At 44.7% G+C, this 19,484-nt stretch overlaps 1 protein-coding gene across 1 annotated transcript; it reads left to right on the forward strand.

Moving 5' to 3' along the window:
- Window positions 1-2,099: 2,099 nt before the first annotated feature.
- BHLHE23 (basic helix-loop-helix family member e23) lies at window positions 2,100-6,377 on the forward strand. The gene has a single exon (XM_005524805.3). It carries the CDS (start codon window positions 2,185-2,187, stop codon window positions 2,857-2,859), a length of 675 nt encoding a protein of 224 aa, XP_005524862.1. The 5' UTR covers window positions 2,100-2,184; the 3' UTR covers window positions 2,860-6,377.
- Window positions 6,378-19,484: the final 13,107 nt, after the last annotated feature.

Genomic DNA, 19,484 nt, shown 5'->3' on the forward strand with positions numbered 1-19,484 from the left:
TGACCATATTGTAACATTCAAACACTAGAGGTGAGGTAAGAGAACATCAGTGAAAAGTGTGATGGACAAACCTGCTGCACACTCTGATGCCAGGCTCAGACAGAGCCAGTTTTATGTGCTCCACTCCTCCAAAAAGCAGGAACGCAACCTCCCAGATGTGCACTCACAGAGCAGGGGAGCAGCCTGGTTCAGGCAGCAGCTCTGCAAGCACAGCTGAGGGTGAATGTGTCACTGCTCATCTTGGCTCTCCTGGCTCTGATGTGGAGAAGGAAAGGAGACAAGCTCGTCATTTCACATTAGCACACGGCACACAGGGAGGTGATGGGAAGAGGACAAGCCAACTACGCTTTAGAGAGGGCCTGAGAAAAACAAACCACATTCTGGAAGAAGCCACCTGTCACTGTAACACCCAGGCTATTTACTACAGCAGATAATCTGCCAGGTGCATCTGCAGCAACTGGTTGCATCTGCCTGCAGGCAATATCCCCCTGCTCACATCTTTGTGTCACTGCACAGGATTCAGGATTCAGGATTCATCCCATCCTTTCTAAGCAGATGGTTGAGGGGCCTGGACCAGGCACATGTCATGCATGGAGAAAGCCTGGAATGCCTTTATGCTATGTATAAAACCAACCTCAGAAATATGGAACAGTTTCCAAACTCTAGAAAAGAAAAGAATTGTGACCTCTTTTTGTTGCAATTAAAGTTTAGGCCCTTTTTGTCATCTTGATGCAGGAATATGGGACTAAACACCCTGATTGTCCTTCTCCATGCAGCTCCACCTTTGCCAGTGGCTGCCTCGGATTCCCCTTGAGGTTCCTGCATGGATCAGACACCACCAGTCACGGTGATGGTCCCTCCCACCCTGCAGGCCATGCTGTGGTTTGTGTCCTGTCCCAGGGTCACTGCTGGCACCCACAGCTGGGGAAAATGCAGAGTCCCTTCAGAGAAGGGCTGGGTGATCACAGATCGAGCCTTTTCCTGGCACATGGAAGGGAGGAACACTGTGAGCCCCCAAAGAAAACGGGAATAGATGGGGCCTTTGCCTTGGAAATCTCCCTGCACAACAGGTGCCTTGTCTGTCAACCGCACCTGAACCAGCACGACTGGATCTCAGGCACTGTGTGTGCCCTGCTGCTTCCCTGTGCCTCCAGCATCCAGGGACAGTGCGCTAAACTGAGGGGAGGGGAGGGGAGGGGAGGGGAGGGGAGGGGAGGGGAGGGGAGGGGAGGGGAGGGGAGGGGAGGGGAGGGGAGGGGAGGGGGGGAGGGGAGGGGAGGGAGGGGAGGGGAGGGGGAGGGGAGGGGAGGGGAGGGGGAGGGAGGAGGGGAGGGGAGGGGAGGGGAGGGGAGGGGAGGGGAGGGGAGGGGAGGGGAGGGGAGGGGAGGGGAGGGGAGGGGAGGGGAGGGGGAGGGGAGGGGAGGGGAGGGGAGGGGAGGGGAGGGGAGGGGAGGGGAGGGGAGGGGGAGGGGAGGGGAGGGGAGGGGAGGGGAGGGGAGGGGAGGGGAGGGGAGGGGAGGGAGGGGAGGGGAGAGGAGAGGGGGGGAGGGGGGGGAGGGGAGGGGAGGGGAGGGGAGGGAAGGGGAGGGGAGGGGAGGGGAAGGGAGGGAAGGGGAAGGGAGGGGAGGGGAAGGAAAGGGAAGGGAAGGGAAGGGAAGGGAAGGGAAGGGAAGGGAAGGGAAGGGAAGGGAAGGGAAGGGAAGGGAAGGGAAGGGAAGGGAAGGGAAGGGAAGGGAAGGGAAGGGAAGGGAAGGGAAGGGAAGGGAAGGGAAGGGAAGGGAAGGGAAGGGAAGGGAAGGGAAGGGAAGGAAGGAAGGGAAGGGAAGGGAAGGGAAGGGAAGGGAAGGGAAGGGAAGGGAAGGGAAGGGAAGGGAAGGGAAGGGAAGGGAAGGGAAGGGAAGGGGAAGGGAAGGGAAGGGAAGGGAAGGGAAGGGAAGGGAAGGGAAGGGAAGGGAAGGGAAGGGAAGGGAAGGGAAGGGAAGGGAAGGGAAGGGAAGGGCGCTGCCCTGCGATTGGCGGCGGGTGTCCCCGCGGCCCCTGTCGGCGATATAAGTGCGGCGGGGCCGTTCTGCGCTCACTGCCCGCCCCCAGCCCGGGCGCAGCGCCGAGCGGAGCGGAGCGGCGGGGCCGCCTCCTCCTCCTCCTCAGCGCCCAGGCAGCGGCGGCCGCGCGGGATCGCCGGCGATGGCTGAGCTCAAGTCGCTGGGCAGCGAGGCGTACCTAGCGCTGGCCCCGGGCTACGGGCCCTCGGCTTTCGCCTACGGAGCCGTGCGAGGGGGAGCCGAGGGCCCGCGGGGCCCCTACGCGGGGAGCGGCGGGGCGGACTTCCACGCCGGGGCAATGGGCAAGTCGGCGGAGAGCAGCGGCGAGCAGAGCGGAGACGAGGAGGACGGCTTCGAGGCGGGCGTGAAGGGCGGCCCGGGCTTCGAGCGAGAGGGGAAGCTGAAGGGGGGAGCCCTGGGCAAGAAGCCCAAGGAGCAGCGCTCGCTGCGCCTCAGCATCAACGCGAGGGAGCGGCGGCGGATGCACGACCTGAACGACGCGCTGGACGGGCTGCGCTCCGTCATCCCCTACGCCCACAGCCCCTCGGTGCGGAAACTCTCCAAAATCGCCACGCTGCTCCTGGCCAAGAACTACATCCTCATGCAGGCGCAGGCCCTGGAGGAGATGCGGCGGCTGGTGGCCTACCTGAACCAGGGCCAGGCGCTGAGCGCCCCGCTGCCCGCCACCCTCAACCCCTTCGGACAGTCGCCCGTGTACCCCTTCGGCGGCGCGGCCGTGCCCGGCTGCCCCGAGAAATGCACTGCCTTCACAGGAGCCGCCTCCGCCCTCTGCAAACACTGTAACGACAAGCCTTGACTTCTGCCTTCTTCGGGCTTTTCCTTTCTTTTTGGGTTATTTTTTGGTTTGGGTTGGTTTTTGTTTGGTTTTTTGTTTTGTTTTGTTTTAGTTTTTTTTTTGGTTGGTTGGTTTGGTTCTTTTCCGTGCACTTTTCTTTTCACTGCCATCAGCCCTGGCTTCCTTCCGTCAGTTAAGTCTGGGCTTTCTTTTTTGTTCTTCTCTTAAATACCACCCCCTCCCCATTTGGAAATATTTGGCAGTTCACGTGGACCCCCAAAACACCCACTTTCTACTTTATTTAGTTCCCCCCTTACATGCAACTTCATCTGTAGAGTTATTTCCTTCCCAGCCTGTCAGTGGATTGTGAGCGTAATGTTGCTTTTCGCTTGCTCTGAGCTACAAAGTTTTTGAGCAGTTTTGAAACAGAACTAGAGAAAAACAGAGAGGGAGAGAGATCTGGAAATGGAAACCTCAGCGAATTTGCCTTGGCATGATCGACCTGTGCTAAAAATAGATTTAAAGGAGGGAGGGGAAGCAAAATCCAGCTGCAAACTATGCAATGTTTCAGAATCATGGGCAGAGAGGATTCTGTGTAGCCAGCTGGGGTTGGACTGCACCCGCAAATCCAAATGGAAATCATTTGGTCAGTGCTCACGGGAGGGGGGATGTCCAGTATTCTTGCTTAAAACAGTTGATGCTTCAAAGTAAGATGCTTTTTTTTTCTCTCTTAAAAAAATTAACCCTTTACTGGACTGAGAGGAACCTGTGATTGTATGCTAATGCTTGCTGTTTGCCTGTTTCTCAGCTTGGTTAAGTTTTCCAGATGATTTTCCAAAGTCGTTGCTCATCATGATGAACAAAGCAAAAGGTGACTTAACATATTTATATGTATTTATAATAAATAAAAGACATGAATAACCACTTTCTCTGTCCTACATGTCTCTAAAACCAGCTGGCAGTCCCTGCAGAACCCCTGCTGGAGCCAGGTAAAGCAGAAATGGATGTGACAGGAGCAGCTGAGTGAACTTAGGGGAATGTTCAGAATACTTGGGAAAAGCTTGTGGATGTTCAGCTCCTTATCAGCAGTGATTTGCACTTTTTCTCCAGTTTCTCCTGAACCATGAGCACACAAAAAAGTTGCTTATGTCTGAGTTAAGCAGGCAGGGGTTTAGGCTGTGTGCTCTGGCATTTGCTGGGGAAGGCTGTGCCCTGACAGTGGTGTTTGACCGAGGTTGTTGCAGCAGCGAGCTTAGCTCTGAGCACACCCATGGAAAACATGGCAGGGAAGGAAATCGCTTAAAGACTCTGCTTATCCCTTTGGCTCAGTTTTCTGTTCTATCCACAGCTTGACCCAACATCTGGGGTTTGGGCCACTTAATATCATGACTGAACTAATGATCTCTTGCCAATATTGACTGTGTTCGTACAAGTTACAAAGTGCGTCTCTCGCTGGCTGAGTTCTCGGTGTCGCTTGCGTTGTTTTACTTTGGTTTTCTGGTTTATGTTGTTCAATGCTTTGGTGCCTTGTATGCTTCACTAGTCATTATATAATAATGATAATAATAATTGAGGTGCATTCAATGCTTTCTGTTTGGGTTGGAAATACCCATCCAATGTCAGAGCAACCACATAAACTGGTACAGTCGCAGCCTCAGGGGCTCGAGCTGTCCGTGGCCATTTGTGTTAGGAGTGGGGTGTAACTATTTAGGGTTATTAAACCAATTTCCATGCCTGTCGCTAGTGTTATGCTAATTTGAAAAGGACTGCCATCCCTCTGAAGCGCTTGTCCATGGCACTTAATTTTAATTAATACATTTCCAAAAGACTTTTTGTGTTTGGAAAACGAAGTGTGTGATTAAGCCTTATTCATAAAGACATATGTTTAAAACTGGTTCCTGCTCATTTCCATTTTTATATCTTCATTTCTTTCCTGTAATTAAAAAAAAAAAAAAGAAAAGAAAAAGAAACGAGTAGTTTTACAGAACATTTTATTTCTTGTACCTTTTTCCATAAAAGAAAATTTTGAAAGTGCTCTTAAAGCACGTCTGATGAAGTGAAAGCCAACCAAAACCCCTACTGAAGCAAAAATTACTGGAAACTGCAGATCAGCAAAGGTCACTTAAAATTTTGCAGACTGAGTTTTTGCTAGGAAATATTTGGGAAAAAAAAAGGCCAGTTTAACAGGGAATTATAATTTTTAAGTAGAAGTATGTTACTTCTGGTTAAAACTACAGAAGATTGATTACATTTAAATGGAGATTAGCTTAACTGTTCATTTTCCGCCAAAGCTAAAATAGTTGGAGAATAAGGTACTTAACAGCTCAATATTTCATCTGAGTTTGGTTTAGTTAAAGACTTAAGGCTAAAAATAATGGAATCTGTAATTGCTTCTTTGTCAAATAATTATGGCCCAAAAAAGAAATCTTACTAATTTCAGAACCTAAAAACTCTTACACAGTCAGAGACAAGACATTTTTGGAATGATGGGTTTTAGTACAGTGATTGTTTTAAATCTCTCCCTTTTATTTACATCAGTAAAAACTTTCTCATACTATCATACCTACCTAGAATCCTAAAATTCTACCTTCTGAGAATCCTTTAAATATTCAGAAGGTTCTTCAAAAGCCCACTTGGAATTAAATGATCTCAGGAGGCTAAATAAGGGATTTCAAAAATAAAAGGGAAAACCTGCATTAAAAATTTTTTGAAAGGAAAAATGTCAAGTTTGACTATTTAAGTGCTGTTAAAAGGCCAGATATTACAAACAAGTGCAGAATTTATCAAAGCAATACTAAGGGCAATTAACCTTAAAGTACAACAGTTTCAATTCAAAAGGAAAAAGAAGACGAATCATAACTTTTCCTGCAACAAACAATATTAAGCTAAAACTAAGTTGACCAACTTCTCAGTTAATCTGGAAGTCCAGACCTGTCAGCTGCTTCTGGCCACCCTGGACTTGCAGGATTTTTGCTGGAGCTGGGATGGAGCCCATTCCGAGCCCTCTGAGTTTCCCATGACAGGAAGGCACCTGCTCCGAGGTGATTTCCACCGTGCTGAGCTGCTGCTAAAACTGCTACCAAGTGAATGCCTCATACTTCTCAAAGATGATTTTGTTGGGAGGGGATAAACAAGCAGCTGAGCGTTGCATTTGTGTGTGTGAAGCATCAGTGCTAACCTTGCAGATGTGCGTGGTTATCCTGAGGATGAAGCCCTGTACTTGTCATTTGTTTTTCACCTTCTCTGGCATATTTTGTGTACCATGTAAGGTTTTAAGTGTCTGTTTCCATTTGGTGTTTCAGAGAATATGAAGGGAGGACTTGAGAAAAACTGAAGATCTTTTTTTTTTTTCTGCTCAAATGTTCTTGTTATGATGCCTGTTTTTTTTTTTTTTTTTTAAGAAGGATTTATTGTGTATGCTCAGATGGAACTGAAATACAGATCGTGTGTTCTAATGTACTTATTACCCTAAGTTGTTCATACTTGGAAAACACAATGCCAACTTTTAATTAAATATAATATATTGTTTTCTAACCTCACTTAGTTTTTCTTTGAACTCCAAGACTGAGCAGCAAGAAGTGTCAGAAAGAGGAAATGCTGCTTCACTATCTGTTGCATTTTTTAATTGTGTAATTCTTATTATTAACCAAAATGAAGGTTTTACTAACCAATATATATAATATCACCAATAGGGGATTGGAAACTGCTGTCAGCTTGTACTGCATCAGCCCAGGTTTAACATTAACAGTTGAGCCTGCAAGGTAAAATGTTCTTTAACCAAACACAGTTAAGCAACAGGTTTGAAAATGGAGAGTCCAGAAGGCAGCTGTCTACCTCAGATGCCAGCAAAAAGTTAAATCAGTTCGAGTTCCTGGAAAGAGCATGAGAATCATGAAGCTTTCCTTGTCCTTTGATCCATATCTCTGATTTTGTGGCATTCTCTAACAATACCTGAATATTGCTGCACGCTGAGCTTGTTTCCAAGACTTTAGAAAGTGATTGCTTTCTGTTCTCAGATCATTTTCTGGTATTGTCCTTTACATATTCATTTCTATAATTTCCATTTTCTAAGAGCATTTGACATTTTTCAGGGTGAAATGAATGTAGGGCCTAACCCTGGCGCTGTTTTGCACATTGGCAGTGTTGGTGATATTGGTGACAAGACGGGGCTTGGTGCTCTGGGGCACAGCGGTGGTTTCTGACCCAACAAGCCACCTTTAAGAGGCTTCAGAGGCCCAGAAAAATGTGTACAAGCTTTACACATTTATTATATCAGCCTTGTAGCTTGTGTAAGGTGTAGGGCACGGTGGATAAACCCCTCACATAAAAGCTCTTGTGGCATTTCAGCCTGAACCTGCTCATCGACAGCGAGAGTCACGGCACGTCCCGCCAGGCTGGGTCCTCACACGCAGCAAGTCTCCAGCCCAGTTTGCCACAGCTGGAATTATTTAGTTCACAGTTTAGGAGAACAAAACCAAGCATTCCATGTTTCACTTCCACAGCATTGTGTTCATCAGGTGTGTTCCTTGAGTGGACTCTTGAAAACAAGAGGTTGGACCCTGCAGCGTTACTGAAATTTACCTGTGCTTGTTCCTTGCCATGTGAGTTATCAGGAGAGAAATCATTGCTCTGGTCTGAATCAGTGAAAATGCTTCTAAAGAACGCTAAAATACACCACCAATATTTTCAATTTTCAAAACTGTTTTTATATTGTTCTCTATCATTTGATAGAATTTTGATTAGTATTGCAGAGTAGAAAAGTTGGGGGCGTTTTGTTTTCACTAATCCTGATTAAGGCTAGAAAAGACTCTTGATTACAGTAATTTTAATAATGTAAATTTGTTTGTGATATGTCTTTACTCTTTAATCCCCTTTGGCATTCCATTCAAAGGGAGATGAAAATTTCAGGGATTTATAACATTTAAATCAGTCGTTCCATGAATGTTTCTCAGGCGGTTTTTCTCCTACCTGAAATAAAAAAATACCTAAATGGGTATGTAACATATTTTGTGATCAGATTAGAAATACATTTGCATGTGGTTTTTGTGGGAAAATAGCTTAATATCAAGCACTTTCTCTTTACAATAAAGTATATGTGCATAAGAGAAAATGGAACCAATTATCGAAACCAATAATATATTTGAGATCTTTGCTATTCATTCAGATGTTTTGAAGTAGGATTTTCATGAAGGACTTTATATAATCTTTTGATAATCAAAATTCACATTAATTCTTTTAGCCATTACCCCAAATTCTTATTTCTATTTGTATTTATGAATACATACAGCTTTTAAATTATCCATTTAAGTTTTTTAAGTATTCTTAGCTTCACTTCACAATAGTAAAATCTGAGTTAATGTTTATTCCTGAAACATGGAACAGTTTTGAGCATAACCCTTGTATTTTTTTTCAAGGCCAAATAGATTAATCTTAAGCATTAGCATTACAATAAACTAATGTATAGAGATATTTAGTCAATTTAATTCAGAGTGAAAATAAAGGGGTTTATTTTTTTTTTTTTTGCTATGCTTAAGGCAGTGAAATTTTCAGAACAAAGACTTGCAGAAGACAAAACACAAGTACTTAAGGTCTTACAACACAGAGAAGGAGAGTGTGCTGCTTTTCAAACTCCTTGCCCTGGTGGAGCAGCTCAAATATATCTATATTTAAATTATTTAACAGCTTATTTTAATTTTTATGTCTTCCAATTCATCAGTGATTCATGTTCATTAAAATCTGCTCTGTTAATGCCATTTGTATTTGCTCAATTCCTCTTCCCCCACGCTAACATTGATGTTTTGCGTGTTTGTGTGTATCGATACAGAATTGTACCAGGAATATAACCCAACCTTCCTCAGCTACCAATGGGAAAAAAAAAAAACAAAAACTATCTGCTCTTTTGCCTTAAGTATTTCAAAGGGAAAAAACATGGCTGAGCAAAAAAACATCACCCCAGTTTTTCCTCCAAGCCCACTTTTGTCTAAAGTAATGAGGCCATAGTCAGTTGGCTCCGAGGAGGGTTGTGATTTAGTGTGACGTACAGTGAATCATTGCAGATCCATTCGGACTGCATTCGTTATTTTAATGAGACACAGGCAAATCTGTTTTTTGGCCGCAAACCTTAAGATGCAAGCATAATGTGAAATGGTTGTTGATTGCCACAAGGCAACTGACATTATGGATTTTTATCGCCATCATTATGCACTTTAAAACTCCCCACATCCCAGGATATTCATCCCCTTTCCTTTCCTCCTGTGAATGACAGGGAAGCCACAACATTGACATTTAAAAGTGAAAAGCCCATCTATTTAATTTCTGGGCTTATTAAAACCTTACGTTGCATCCTCTGGTCTGCACTTTATTATTTTATTTTTTTTTTATTCACGCTTTCCCAGAGGAGGAGGAAAACCCCCACCGCAGCACGGTCACCCAAAAAAGGTCACATTCAGTTGGGCGACAGCAGCACTAGGTCCCCACCAGCCTCTGCTTGATGTAGTATAAGAAATGACAATGAGGCGGGCATATCTGTGCCCGAGCAGTAATCACAGTAATGGTGCTCATCAGAATTTACCAGTGCTGAACTTTTCCAGAGTCTGGAGCAATGCTTCCTCCTCAGTGCTACCAGTAAGGGATTTATTGTGCTCGTGTTTGCCTTCAAGCAAAGGGCACCCATTCGATTGTTGAAGAAAACACTTTCAAAATGAGGTTGTGCTGGTAAATGTGGTTGTGTGTGGGCATGTTTGTCAGTGTAAAATGCATATGTTGATGCATATGTGTAGTGTCTTCAAGCGTGCATTCACGAATGAGTGTTCCTATAATTTATTTACCTTCTGTGTCTTCTTTCTGTCATTTTCTGATTGCTTTACCAGCATGTTTTAATATGTTTTCATGAAATTTTGTACAACATCATTTGGCTCTAGCACAGGAAGTTCCATTGCATAAAACCACTGTTCTTCTGAAAAATTGCTTTGGCCTGTTCAAGCCAACAAACTCACAAAATAATATTTTTTATCCTTTTATTTTATCCTTAATAAAAAGAAGTGATGTTTTGGGACAGTACAGGGTGTTGGTTTCCCATTTTGCCACCGGCAGCTTTGCAGTGGGAATGACAGAGAAGCAGCATACCTTGGCTTTCCCTGGTTTCCAAATGAATCCATCCTATTTTTATTGATTTGCTGAAAGTAAATCTCATGTCTTGTGCTCTTCACACAGATGTCATGAAGAAATCCTTATGCCTTCCATTTGAGAATTACATTACCTTAAGTATTTTTTATCTCCTGGCAGCTTCAGTGTAAAGCAAACTCTCCAGCTGACAGCCATAGTGGGTGCACTCAGTGTTTACAGCAGAACTGAGGCTGTAGGGGAAAAAGATGAAAATCTTTTGCAAAATGTTAAAATGGCTGCTGACTTGGAGGCCTCTGGCTCAGTTCTACATCCTTTCCATTGTCCAAGAAAATACAATTTTACTTCCAACAAGTTTTCTCCCCTTGGCTTTTTCCCTCTCGTTCCTGAGTCGGTTTCGTGGAAGATTTGAGGACAGAAAACACTTTAGTTACAGGAGCTCTATTACTCCAAACAGCTCCTGTTGCAATTGGATGTGGCACTGTAGAGAATAATCTTGGTTCCTGGAGATTGCACAACACAGGAGAGCTCATTCCTGTCTGACTAGTCTCCTTTCAGGTGCTTACTTGTAGCAGTCCACAAAAACCCTTTCTTGGGGGTAAGCAATGCACAAAGAGCACCTTCTCACTGCTGTTTCTCTCCTGTGTAGGTTCTTTATTTCACCAGAATTCCAAATAATTTTATTTCGCCAAAATTATTTCACCCAAAATTCCCTGTCAGGCAAGAGTTTTCCTTTTCTTTATGTTTTCACCTTCTCATTGAAGTTCTCATCCTTGCTAATTCTCTCCCCTGTAAATGCTTCTGCCCTCGGTGGGTTTCTGATCCAGCCTGCAGACAGATTTACTCCTATAGAAATACACGATAAATTATTTTTTGACCACATTGAGTGTGTGTGCCTGTAGATATTTATTTTGTTTTGGTTTTTAGAGTTAAATCCAATTTGGAAGCGGTATGTGATCATTTCAGAGGAATTCTAGAGACTTCCTTCCCTTGCCCTTGCAGTTGCCTTGCCCTGAGGCACAGAAAAGATCAAGGCATGTGCCCGTGGACACACAGTGACTGGAGCCGGTGGCTCCCCAGATCTGAATTTAGATGATGTGCTCTTCCTGCTTCCCTGCATGAGCCCCACATCGCTCTGCCCCCGGCAGCATCCACACTGACATCTTCCCTCCCTCCTCACTCTCGGGGTCCCTGGGAAGATCAGCCCTCTGCTGTGGCAGTGGTGTCACCCAAGTCACCTCCTGGTTCCTCTGGAGCAGTGACAGCCACTTGGGAAGGAGGTGTAGCTACATCTTGGCTATTTTCTCTCAGTCCCCTGCTGCTACAGTAGCCCGAGGCGACTCGAACCTACCCTGGGGACCAGCCAGTCCCCAGCTGCTCCCGAGTGGAGGAGCAGAAAGGTGGCTTCAAGCCATCTTTGTTCTCCAATCCTCGTCTTGTGCTGAGCCCGGTCAAGTCATAGGGGAGAATCTGGGCCAGAGTTTATGAAATGCTTTGCTACAGAAACTTGCCCTGGCTGCCAAACGCATCTTTCTGGTTCTCTGAGCTCCCGTGTCCTGCCCTTCTCTTCCTGCCCTGCAAAGATTCCAGCCGGGATCTCTGTGAAAGCACCGGTCTGTAACGTGAAGTGTCATCGCCGGGCTGTCCTTTGCTGCTTTCTCCGTGTCTCTGTCAGTGCTGGAGCCACGGGCTCAGCCCCCGAGAGAGCCCTGCACAGAGCTGCTAACCCCGGCAAGGGAGCAGGGCTGGCACACCCTGCGAGGAGGAGGGCTGGAACTGGCTGAGCAACATCTTGTTTTTCTTTTTGCAGGGAAAACAGACGCTTCTAACAGGGATTTTTTTATTCGTGTAGTCACATCCCTCCTTAGCCTCTGGTTCTGAACCAGCCCCGGTGCACACCTGTAATTCCCCTCCTGGTCTGACACCCAGATCTTGGCTCTCATGCCATGGAGTTAAGCCATTTCTCACACTTATTTTGCACCAGTATTTCTCTCCCAACTTCAGAGAATCTTCTCATTTTCAAATGAGACAAGTACCAGCATCATGAAATTCACTTTTTGTAATCAGCATTATTTGGGCAGATTCTGATACTTCATTTCTACTCCCTGGCCCTTGCTGTGATTTCCTGTGTAACACCTCGACACACACACACGCACACACACACAGAGTTCTGCTGCTGAAACACTCTCAATGGCTGGGTCTGGTTGTCTGGAATAAAAGAACTATTTTCATCTACCCAATGGCATTAATGGAACTGACATGAGGAGTGTTCCAGTTAGAAGGGGACAACCCAGGTGACCAAGCCAAGGCATGGAAAAAATTTTATTCAGCCCAAACAAAAAAGTCTGTCTCTGCTCATTTGCATTGGAGTGTCATTCCCGTCAGGTCCTGCAATAAGAGTAACACTCATTTTTTACTTTAATATAATCTAAAAACTTCTGAGAGCTCTAATTCTGTGGGCTGGGGTTTTGTTGGGATTTGGCCAGCACAAAGTGGCTCATCCTGGCAGTGATGTGAGGGGTATCTGCTCAGGCAGGAATGCCCCAGGACCAGTCCCATCATGGACAAGGCTGATATTTATTTTGTCACAAATATTCTGATGATTCTCTAATGACTTTCAATCGGTTTGCTGCACTGACCTATGATTCATTCATCACATTATCCCAGCTGTGGCCTGAAACACTCTCTTTAAGTTAGAACTGAAGTTTATTCTGATCTCAGTTTTCATTGAGATGTGGTAATGTCCTGAGTTTGGGGATTCATTTGGTCCAGCTGTTAAAATTCAGGAGCAGTATACCCCATATTTGGAGACAGGGGATGGTGGAGTTTAAGCCAAATATAAAAAAACCTCCAATGCAGTGGACATTGATTTTGAAGTAAAAACATTAATAACTTGGGGTGGACTGGAGAAGCTCTTTTCACATAAACTTGGTCATCACAATTCAGAAACCTTGATTTCTAGTGTCCGTCTAAACAGTCGTGTACAGAGGAGACAAAGTGTCTTTATTCATTCAGCAGCTGAAAAGTGGAAATTACATGTCTTTCCTCTTCATTTTCTCTGGGAAAATCTTTTAACTAATTTATGGAGTAGTTAATCTGGTTTCGCACGTGTGTGGGTAAATGAGCATGTCATGCGTCTTCATGTGCAGGAGAAAAAATTGTTTCCTGATGGCAAGATAATGGAAACATATTGGGGGTGAGAGAAGGGTTTCATTAGAAAAGCACAGCTTCACCAGTACGATCCTTGCATATGAATCATGACTCATCTGCTCCAGAATGAAAAAAAAAAAAAAAGAGAGAAAAAAATAATCACTGGGAGTCAGATTATTGTACCTAACTCAACATCTAAAAGTCAGACAACTAATTAAGCCTGGGCTGTCTCCATCCTGAGGAATAATAGATAACAGCTTCCCAAGGGTAATTCATGTCACTGTAGAATAGGTGGACAAGTCGCCTTCTGGGGATGCTTATCTCTTGGCATTGACTGCAGAAGCTACACAGATAGCTCAGAATAGATGCCTGGTTTTCAGGGGCAGGAACACAGCAAGAGGAGCCCCTGCCTTACAGCCTAGTGCTAGAATTAGGACTTGAAATGAAAGCTTAAAAGGTCGTGGTTTCCTAGCAGTTAGAATAATCTGTCCCCAATAAGAAGCAGCCCATCAGCAGCCAGAATAACCCAGGGCAATGTGAAATTAAAAGCAGTTTTCATTAAGGCTGCCAAGGGAAAGTGTTTGTATCTGTGGGAGGCAAGTCTGCTCACTAAATAATATAGGATGATAACAATGAAAGAGATAAATGAATAGGGGCACATGGAGTGAATTATGCTGACAAGTCTGAGTTAAGCTCTGAAAGTTGAAGGCTGTGGACAGTGTCTGCCTCAGGGACTTGGAATGTTCAGCCAGGTCAGAGCCTCTCTCAGAGGCCCATTAGAAAGATCTATTGAGTCATAGAGTCCTAGAATAATTTAGGCTGGAAAAGCCCTCTAAGATCATCATCCAACCATTTACCCAGCACTGCCAAGCCCACCACTAAACCATGTACAATATTTTTAAATCTCTCCAGGGGTGATGACTCCACCACTTCCTTGGGCAGCCCCTGCCAGGGCTTGACAACCCTTTCTGTGAGGAAGTTTTTCCTAATACCCAATCTAAACCTCCTCTGGCACAACTTGAGGCTGTTTCCTCTTGTCCTATCACTCGTTACTTGGGAGAAGAGACTGACCCCCAGGCAAAGTGAATTTATCACAAGATTTTTGAGGGAGGTTAAATTTGTATTTCTCTGTTGCCCAGGAGCTGTGAGCTGAACATGGTTGATGTTATTTGCCGTAAGAAGACGATGCTCAGACACACTGCAAAAATCAGCCAGAATGAACGGAGAGAAAAGTCCCAATTCCACAGCTATAAACTGGGAAAAGAGCAGTGCACATCCAAGATGGCATTTTGCACCTGAGAACACAGCAAACAGCAATGCATTTCTGAAATGCATAGTATGGCACTGCACTGTGTGCTCCCCTCTGACTAATGCCATGTGAAAGTGGCCTGATGCAGTGTGTTATTTGTCCTGATGTATTCTGGAGCTTCTGTGAACAAATGCTAAGGAGGCTGTGAAGCTGTCACGCTTTGTAAAGGCTTCTCAAAGGTTGTAGATTTAGTAGCTACAATTCAAAAATGCAATCGTGTTTTTAAAGCTTTTCTCTTCCCTGGGTGGAGCCTTCACAGACACCCAGAAGGTTTTTTTAATTGATGTCCATAACTCTTCCACGGTTAAAGCAGGGCAGCAGAGAGGGCACTGAACTGCAGTTGCACTGTGATTTACTGCCAAGGTTTGACAACAGTATTCCATACATATCCACTGGAAAATGCTCCTAATTTTCCCTCAAACACAGCAAGTCTGCCATCCGAGATATCTACAAATTCTGAAATTCAGTGATGGAGCGAGGGCGGAGAGATTCATCGCGTTTAACCCGTGACTGCCCCATTTTTCATCCTTACAAGGACATTAAACACAGTAAAACGAGTCCTGTGTCTCCCTGAAGTGGGCAAACGATAGGTTAAGAGAAAGCAAATGAAAGGTAAGATTAATAGCATTTATCATGGCAGATAGACTAGCAGTTTGCTAATTAAAGATGTTAGAACATAGAAGCAGCCAAGGATCAGTGGCTTTTAATGAGGATGTTGTAGGGTGATTTAGGTCTAATTTTCTGCTTAATAAGGCTGGTTTAAAAAGTAATTTTGTTGGGATGTGACTCTCCTAAACCTGTTCATTATCAGTGATGGGACTTCACTTCAACACTCCAGGAAATGTTGTGTTTAATTAATATTGTGTCGGCAAGTGGATATGCTGACAGATGAGAAAAAAATTGATGAAGAACTTTCAAGGACATTGACTTCATTACACAGCTTCATTATAGCCTGAATAACTGGCTAAATATGTCACTGGAAAGATAATGTGCCACTTTTAACTCTTTTCAGTGTGTTGTTCATGTAAGTAAGCAGAGGATTTCTTTCAAAATAGCCACTATTGAAAAAAAAACCCCATCAAGGGATCAGATCTGCATTTTCTCATTGCTTCATTCTCTTTATGAGATTTCTAACTGATGGTAGAGATGTAAAGCAAAATACTGTGGGTTATTTACATTAATTCATCAACCATTTTGCTTGGGCAGAATGTGATGTTAGTAAGCGATATTCTTCACCATTGGGTAATTTTCCACAGTGCCCCTGAGACAGGAGTAGAAGTTAATTTAGAGGTTTTTTATTTCTCTCTGCACAAAACTGCATCCTGAGGTATAGTGATGGATTGATCAGTGCCTATATATATAAATTGGGTACCAGGGTGGGAGGATCTCAAATGGATCTTTTCACCTCAGCTCAGAATTGTTGCACAACCATCCTTATTCCCCACCAAGGAACACCACTTTTAACTCTGATTAGTGGGTAGTGTGTTTGCAGCCAATGCTTCTGCAGCATCCTTTAACTCTCTGATGGTTTTCTTTGCAGACTCACCTTTCCCTTGGTTAAGGTTAAACTACGAGAAAATCACCCTATGAAACAATTTTTTAAAAAAACACACTCTATTAATTCAATTAAATTTTGGCCACTGTAGTAGCTCACAGTAGTTTACAGACCACCCTCCATCACTTCACTGAATTTTCAACCAGAAAAGAAAGCAAAAATAATCTGTTTCAGACTAAATTATGTGACTCAAGTGTGACCTCAGAGACTTTGAGTTGGGGTCCTCTGATCATTTTCATAAGATTTTTTTTCAGCAAGGAAAAAAAGCTTCAAGTCTGATCTCTTAAACAGGAGTTGGGAAGAAAAAAGAAAGTACTGAGCACAGGATCTGGAGCAGCTTTTAGCTGGGGGTTACAGAAAAGCATCCTAAAGGCCTGTTACAATCTTCCTAGTGAAAAACAGGTCCAGCAGCAAACCATTGACTTTTCCTGGGCTTCAGTTGCCTCTTCTTTGAGAAATAAGACTGTTAAAGAAGCAAAGGGAAAATAACCAGAGATCAACCTTTGAGGCTGAAAGCAAAAGAAGAAAAAACTGTCTTCAATCTTAATCATTAGGGTTATTAGCCAAGAGAAGAGGCCCAGGCAGGGGAAGGAGAAGAGATGCTGGCTGGAGGCGACAGCTGGACTTTATCGGATGCGTCAGTTCTCTTTAACACCTCCATTTGGTGGCTGCTGTCACCTTCAGATGAGGGCTTTTACAGGATGGGATCCAGGAAAGCATTCTGCCATGTCAGCCCCATTACACACCAGGAGCTTTGTCCCCATCCCAGGATTTGCATTTCCCCTTTGCCATCGCTGCCGGAGTCCCACGCTCCGGAGCGTGTCCTTGTGCCAGGGGTGGCACCGGGCCCTCCCCCGGCACCTCACAGCTCTGCCCACGTGCCAGCACCCATTCATTAATAATGACTCATTATTTTCTTACCCTCAGTAATAGAAAGGCAACACCCAGCCCAACTGTTCCATGAAAGAGGAGCTGACAGTGTCCTGTCATCACCGCAGAGCTGAACCCGCTGCTGAACCCTCTGCCTGCAGAAACTCAGTGAGACATCCTGGGGCTGGGAAAGAGGAAAGGACCAACCAAAGCCACCATCCCCTCCCTGGAATGGCTCTGTTGGTGCCTGCATAATGGCCCCCCAATGGGTAATTGCAGGATTAGAACCTCAGGGTTTAAATATCACAGGGGGACATCTGCCAGCGGAGCAAAGCAGTGCAGAGATGCTCTGAGACACTCCTATGGATCAGCCCGTGGGAGAGAAGGTGCCTGGGGGATGCAACACTGGCTGAGCCTGTTAAATGTGCATTTGGTTGATATGTGGCATCCTGAGTGAAATTCCAGGATTTTTTCCTTGGATTTTCAATGGTTGGACAGCCAGAAATATCACAAGGACTTAATTTAAAATAGCATCTTTCCTTACCTTGCTCCATGGAGGGATGTGTCTTACCAACTATCTGCACTGGTTATGCATTATACATAACCAATACATTTAATTGCATTGGTTATGTATTATAGCCAAAAATCTGCCTCCTTCCACTTCTGGCTGCCTGATGCCTGCTGCAGTCAGGAAGAAGCACAAATTTTCTTGGAAACAAATTATTTACAGCAGGGCATGTTATTGCCAGACTGGCTCAGCTAAGAAGTAAATGCAGAAGTTTTTCAGAGCCTGTTAAGCCCAGCATGGGTTGAGATCCACTGGAAACCTTAGCCATGTGGGCATGGATGAGGCTAAAGCTGTTTAAAATTGGGTTGAATAAATGTGATGTGGGAATTGATTGAAACTTTTGCTTGGGCCAGGAAGACCCAACTGTGTGGATGCTCCACAGTGGGCACCACGTTCCAGTTTGGATGCAAGATTCTCATTTCAGGGACTCTTGGCTTCTGTCTGATGGGCAGGAAACTCAGGATTTTATTCTGTTTGGCATTTCTTGTTCCTGAGCTCAGTGCTTAATTGTTCCCTGGCCAAGGGGCTAATTAATTCCTATGCAGGGCAATTAAAACACATCAGATGTGATCAGTTTTGCATCGCTGACAGTGAGGTGACACAGAATGCAGCCCTGGACAAGGAAAAGACACATTCCCATTTGCCTTCTGATCCTTCTGCAAACAGAGCTGGATCCCAGGGTGGGGGGCAGGCTCAGACTGAGCTCAGGCAACTGGAGGAGGAAGCAGCCACATTTTTGGGGATGAGCTGCACAGTTCATCCCTTCTCCTGCCCTGGGTTTGGCAGGAGGGAGCTTGGTTTAGTTACTGAAATTGGGATGTGGGCTGTGGGTTAGAGACTGAGAAACCCCAACTGCTCTGGCAGGGCTGTCTGGGTCATCTCCAACACCCTGCTGGGTTGGTGTCACCGTGCCATCACACAGGGAGGAGCTGACACGCCCAGGGACAGTGGGGAGCTCAGGGGCAGGGTAGGGCATCACCTCCTGAGTGGCTGGATCGTGCAGGTAGGAAGATTTGGAAGCAAAGGGTGGTAGAGACCCAGGTGTGCCAGCAGCACACGCCCTGGCTCTCAATAGCAGCCTTTTGCTCACTCATGTGGCTCCTGGATTACCTCAAATGAACATCCACCTTTGGGGCTGGAGCAGAGAGTCCTTCAGCACACACTGTAAAAGTATGCAGATGAAATTTTGAAACCAAAGTGCCATTAGAAATCTGGCTCTTTGCAGCCTGTTGTATAATCCATTACAACACACAATTATGTAATTGTCAGTTTTCCAAGAGTTTAGTATTTGGATCATGCCAAAATCAAAAGTGTGTTCTTATTAACATCCCGAATGTACTTAAGTGTTTAGTAAATAGCAGAAGATACATTTCTTGCCCTAGAGAACATACGGTCTGAAAAATTAATATTGATTCTAGACAAACCAATGTTTGCTTACTAAAATCACGTGCTGAATACTTTATAAACACCCACCCAGCTGCAGGGATGTTGGAAGCTCTGTCTCCCTCTGATGCCATAAACACAGCCTGAGTCTGTATTCAAGGCTTCACCTCACCATGCAGCTTTAAAATTGTGGCAATAATGTTATTTAACAACATCTCCCATCAGGAAGAGCGAAGGTGAAAAAATTCAGACTTTTTTCTTCAGCTCCCCAGTGGGTTTCTTTTAGGCAAGGCCCGTGTACATTAATACAAATCATATTTTATGTTACTCACAGGACATAGAGATAATCAGAAAGCTATCTTCATAAACAGAGGGTTATTCATAATCCCTCACATGGCATTTCAATTATCAGTCTGATGACGATGTGACATTATGGATGAGGTTGTGATTAAATTTTCTTGTGTAATGACCCTAAGTAAATCTTTGCAATTTTCATTTTGCAGAGATTTAATATAGATTGGTGGCCTGTTGTTTGGCCCCTGTTTAATCCAAAATCGCTCATTAAATTGGGACCAGTAAACATCTGATGATTGCATTTCATGGACTCAGCTATGAATTTAACATATTAAATCTACATTCCAGATGGATATAAGCATCTGTTCTCATTATGGTTATTGGTGTTAATCTGA

The sequence above is a fragment of the Pseudopodoces humilis genome, chromosome 19, assembly GCF_049639895.1.
Source record: "Pseudopodoces humilis isolate 2021_Gansu_Grassland_sample_001 chromosome 19, ASM4963989v1, whole genome shotgun sequence".
Taxonomy (NCBI): domain Eukaryota; kingdom Metazoa; phylum Chordata; class Aves; order Passeriformes; family Paridae; genus Pseudopodoces; species Pseudopodoces humilis.

What these genes read in the sequence shown, in the direction of transcription:
- BHLHE23 (XM_005524805.3), top strand. Translation starts at nt 2,185, where the DNA reads ATGGCTGAGCTCAAGTCGCTGGGCAGCGAGGCGTACCTAGCGCTGGCC.